This window comes from Atta colombica, unplaced genomic scaffold (genome assembly GCF_001594045.1).
Source record: "Atta colombica isolate Treedump-2 unplaced genomic scaffold, Acol1.0 scaffold15, whole genome shotgun sequence".
NCBI lineage: Eukaryota > Metazoa > Arthropoda > Insecta > Hymenoptera > Formicidae > Atta > Atta colombica.
The window spans coordinates 1,255,203-1,260,758 of record NW_017259239.1 but is presented as its reverse complement, the minus strand read 5'-3'; the positions used below and the strand labels follow the sequence as shown (position 1 = coordinate 1,260,758).

The following is a 5,556-nucleotide window of genomic DNA, read 5'->3' as shown; positions in this document are numbered from 1 at the left end:
ATATATATATATATATATATAATTAACAGTAAATCTTCATGATTATTCTAATTTGTTTCAATCCGGTTGCTTAGTATCAGTATTACATGCAAATTCGTTCAAAAGGCAAATTGCGGAGAAACTAAGTACTATAATAGCGATCTAAAGCTGGCGCTTCTGACCTCGTGCTTCAGTATCAATTTGACGAGTTCGCACGAACTGTTCATAAAATATAATTATTTTCACGTCACCGCCACGCAAACAGTTCGCCATATTGCGAGCGTGTCCGTCCCATTGGGCCTAATAAGTAATTGAACGCGCACGACAGGAAACAGAATTGACCTCATTGACCGCTCGGATCATGATGAATTTATTCGCACTTATTTTTAATCCCATTATCATTGCGGCTAGAAAGAAAGTGACATGGCGAGAGTAAAGCGATCATTTCGCGAAAGCCATATATACTGTCGACAATTAGGCTACAATCGGCGAGTAAACGCCGGCGCTTTCTAGATGAGCATATCAGCCGCAACAACGGCCAAATCATTCAAACGACCCGTAGATTTTAATGAGCATAATGCACACTTCCGCTACGGGGACAGAGCGTAAGTCCGGTTGATCGGTATATGAGTTTTATCCATAGTTAAGAATGCTTAAGATTGCTCGATACTATCGATATAGCGGAATTTTATCTACGAATTTCTTGTTGAAACTTTGTGCACTATATCAATATTTCGATAAACACTATTACAATGTTTAAAGAATTAAACTCTTTTTGTCCCTGATATGAAACTATTATTTAATTTGGAAATACAATATATAATTTCGCAATCTCAAGTTTTAAGATTAAAGAACTATTTCTAATAAGAATATTTATCAAGAAATATTCTTTTATAATTTACTGTTAAAACAAATTTTAAATAAATATTGTAATATTTTTTACATATATTTTAATCAAGTAGTGCTCTAGAAAAATTAAGTGACAATTAGTAATGATTCTTGAAAATAAATATATATATATACATAGATTTGATAAAAGAATACAATATTAATATTAATATCTTGTAATTGCGCAGTGAGAAAACTTACAGAAGTAGTAAGTTTAACTTTTAATTAAACATATAGATTTATAAAATATTCTTGTCAAAAAGAAGTAATTAAAAAAAAAAAGATTATGAAACTCTTTCGAAAGTGTTAAAATAGTACAAAATATTACACAAACAAAATTGAAAATAAATAATTGCAAATAAATATATCAATATTTAAATAGTTGTTGACAAAAGAGTAAAATGTACTACATATTACAAATTCACACCAACAGATAAAACGATTGTGAAAATCGTCAAAAAATAGAATGATAAATTATTCGTTAAAATAATAAATTATTCATTGGAATGATTAAATTTTCTAATCAAATTATTTAATCAAATATTTAGTATATTATGTTCATAAATATTTCGGACATACCTCAACGATGAATTAAAAACTGAGATATCCACTTCATCTCTTTTATCGCATCGATATTTTCTTTGAATAATTCATCAAGTAAAGCGACGAAAAAGCGGGAATCAGCTATTGGACAAATGCAGTAGAAGAACCCTTACCTAGAAGAGCGATTAAGCAAAAGAGACGCATTGCAGGGAACCACCTGGGATCGTAATGGGTGACACACGAGCGCGATGACGACGAGTATACGACTGATGAACGCAACGCAAATCTAACTGGATAACCCCGAGATTACACTAGAAGCTATCGCATGAGATTTAGCGTATACACAGATCCGTCAAGTCACAGTGTGCAATGCAAACTATCAATGGACTGATCGACCATTTGATTACACTATTCGACAAAAACAAAATGGATGTCAAAACGAAAAACTAATTTCCGTAGATTTTTTGGATGTTGAATACGAATATAACTTCCAAATTATTCCATCATATCACAATTTTGAGAAATTTACAGTTACAAAAAGGAATTTTTTCTTTTACATATTTGCCATATTATACTACAATGTACATGCTGAAGAAGTTTTGACAATGAAAATGAATGTTGATAGGACATTCAATTCTTAAAAAGATTTTTTAGTGTCAGCTAAATAAGACACTTATAGTTAAATATGGGGTTAATTATGGAAAAAATGAATCAAGTTATTAATTGATTATTTATCTAATAATTTTCAATTATATTTAACATTATTAGTTAAACATAATTCTGATAACACAAAAAAATTTAGTCGTATGTCACCTCTATTCTGAGTTCATTTTCAGATGCGAAAAGCATATTCTTTTTAGAAAAAAAAGGAATTTTTCTGTTCAAAAAAAGAAATCTTTTGTATCCGAATGAATTCTAAATTGATGACACAACAACTACATTCTTTTAAACTCTCTTAAATTCTTTTTAAACTCTCCGGGCTGGAAAGTTTTTTGAGCCGAATCTGATGTCAAAATTGACAAATTTAAAATCATAAAAGACATTTATATATTTTGTAACAATCCGAATATTTTTCAAATGTTAACATCGTCTATATTGAATTCACCAATTTCAATTTGTCAATTTTCGTATTCAATGATTAAAAAATTCTTAAGTTTAAATAAATATAATTAAAAACTATTTGCTATATAAATTATCAATGACATAAGTAACTTAGTTTTTCCATAATAAATTACGTATTTAATTATAAATATCTTATTAAACACAACATTAAAAGATTCTTTCGAAGGCTGGAAGTCCTAACAACATACTTAATTTTAAAAAAATAATATGTTAAATAATTTATTATAATTAATTTTTTAATTCTTTAATTTTTTAATTCTTAAATAAAATAAATCTTTCCCAATACCATATATCGTAGTTATAATATAATAAAATTAAAAAGTACGAAAATAAAATATGTAAAAATAATCCTTTTTTGCAAATTTTTCAAAATTATGGCGTGATAAAATAATTTGGAAAACTCATTCATATTCAGCATCCAAAAACATTAAAATACGAAGAATGATTATTTTGATTTGGTGTTTAAAATAAAAGTCATTTTTTGAATAATGTTATCAGCGCATTGTATAATATGATAGTGTAATAAGAAATAAATGCATATTTTCTTCTTTCTATCAATACTATTTTTATGCATACTATTTTTGTGCAAATAATGGAATACGTTTATCTGTATTAAATGATCGCGATTTAAGCGAATGATGCGGAGTGATTCATGCAATTTACATTAACTGATTGAATGAATACACTTTTATATATCAATTGTTGCTAAGGATGATGCATTTTTTAAAAAAATTAAAATGATAGAATTAACGGTTACAGATTTCTATTTTTATTTTGTTTTTATAATTGCGACTTCTTATAACTTTTTTTCTCCAAAACTATGTATTTGTTTTATGTTAAATGCAAGAAGTAATTAAATACATTAAAATGATTTTTTTACAATAATTTGATGAGTAATTAATATTTATAACATAATTAAAATTTGTAAAACGCAAACGAGAAAAGTGCATTTCTATTGCCGATGTAAAGTTACACCGTCATCGAGCGGTAGCTAGAGCGATCAACTGAGTAAATTTAAATTCGCGAACAAAGCATGGTCCAAATTTTAAATTTAGATACGCGGTTTATGCGTTCATCAACCAATAGACCAAAGTAGATGAGCAGTTAAGTATAAGCGCAGCTATCGTCATTATTATATTGTATCTTATTATATTGTTCAAAATATTATCATTATTATATTGTTCAAAATAAGTTATCATTAGTCGCTTATACATAAGCATTTTCAGAAACGTCTATCTGATAAAAAAAGTCTAACTGTATAAGCATAATATATCCTTTTATTTCGAAAAAAGTATAATAAAGAAATAAATTCTTGAAAAAAGCTAGTTTCTATTGATTTTTAAAATAATATAATAAATAAGAATTTTCAGTTTAAAATAAATATTACAATTAAAAGTACAATAAGCAAGAAAATTCTAGTGGCTTAATATATAAAAGTTTTATAGAATGTAATTATGTTTTTTCAGATATTTGGAGAACACTCAAAAAAAATATTCTGCCGATAAGCGGGGAATTCCTCTTAGCATTTTCTTTAGCAAAAAATCTTGCATTAATCAAGTACATGTATTTATAACATGTATTCATTTATAAAAATTAGGAAACATGAGCTATGATCAAAAATAAATTCCTCTAAAAAAAATTCTATTATGATATTCAAGCGTTTCAAAATAAAAGAATATACAAAATATTAGCGACACGCTTATTTGTTAGAAGAAGTTTGTCATTATTTTACGTGCCATAATGTCAATACGCATGTAAGACATTCTTTTAGTATTAAGAGGATTGCAATTCTAAATCCAGTACTTTATAGTTATACAAAATTCCATTATTTTGTAGAGTATCCTCTTGAGGTCATATATAAATGGAAAATCCTCTGACATTAACACGGAACCGCTAAATGGTAGAATTTTTTTGGGGGGTGAAACAAAATAAAAACAAAAAATTAAAAAATTAAATATTTAATTTTTAAGAGCAATAAGAAAATTAGTACCAATATAAAAACTAATAAATAATTTGATAATTTAAACAAGATTTTGTGCTGCTTTAAAAGTATAAGACTAATAATTAATTTTTGTATGCATTAATCTTTCTTTTTTCTTTTTTACAAAAAGAAATAATAATTTAATTACTTTTATTCATTTATTCTATTCTATACTTTTTCCTCTTATGTTTAATATTTGAAATATTTCATATTAATTTCCGCGTTTAAAAGTTAAACTGTCATAGTGCTTTTCTAAAAACCGATAATAATCAAGATATAAAGGAATGACACTTTATCAAAAAATAGAAAACATTTTACCTGTGCAAAGCAATATTAATGTAACTATCAGCAATTAATCTGAATCCATTTTTATGTCCACCTGTTATTTTGTCGAAACACAATTTGAATGCCAATCATCATCGCTCGACTGATCTACCTGGCAGATTCTTTGTCGAGAGACTAATGTATCCAACTTCCGCATTATTAAAACTATATGAAACTGCAGTCTTGATCAGTCAATTAGAGGATCGCGAATGCGCTTAAATAAATTTTCACAAATCTAGCATTTTATATAAAAAAACAAGAAAAAACAAATAGAAATTTAAAAAATAATCTCGTTTAAGATCGTATATTTCCTTCCATTGTGTGCAATTAAAACTTATCAAGAAATTTTTAATTGTTTCGAATATTATTCAAATCCAACGATAACTACAAATCTCCTTAAGATAATTACAAACGAAATCATTTAAAAATCTTTTCTAATTGTAAAAAATCTACTATTCACTCAAAAACAATAAGTCGAAATCAATGACTAAAAATTCACCTTTCTGTTTTTGAAATTATAAATGTTCTTATGTTAGAATTCATTCTCTCTCTCTCTCTCTCTCTCTCTCTCTTTTTCTCTCCCTCTCTCTCTCTCTTTCCCTTCATCTCTCCCGCTCTTCCCCTTTTCTCTCTCCCGCCTCTTCCCCTTTCCTCCATCTCTCTCCTCCCTCTCTCTCGCTCGATATCACTCCTTTCTCTCTCCCGCTCCTCTCCTCTTC

The 5,556-nt window shown here is 27.5% G+C and overlaps 1 protein-coding gene across 1 annotated transcript in view; it reads right to left on the bottom strand.

The window, feature by feature from the left end:
- Nucleotides 1–1,653, bottom strand: part of LOC108685262 (putative carbonic anhydrase 3) — a 22,564-nt gene extending 20,911 nt beyond the window's left edge. Inside the window, exon 1 of the mRNA XM_018189963.1 lies at nt 1,584–1,653. Coding sequence (XP_018045452.1) covers nt 1,584–1,614 — 31 coding nt within the window. The 5' untranslated portion in view covers nt 1,615–1,653. The remainder of the gene's footprint in view (nt 1–1,583) is intronic.
- Between the last annotated feature and the right edge of the window lie 3,903 nt (nt 1,654–5,556).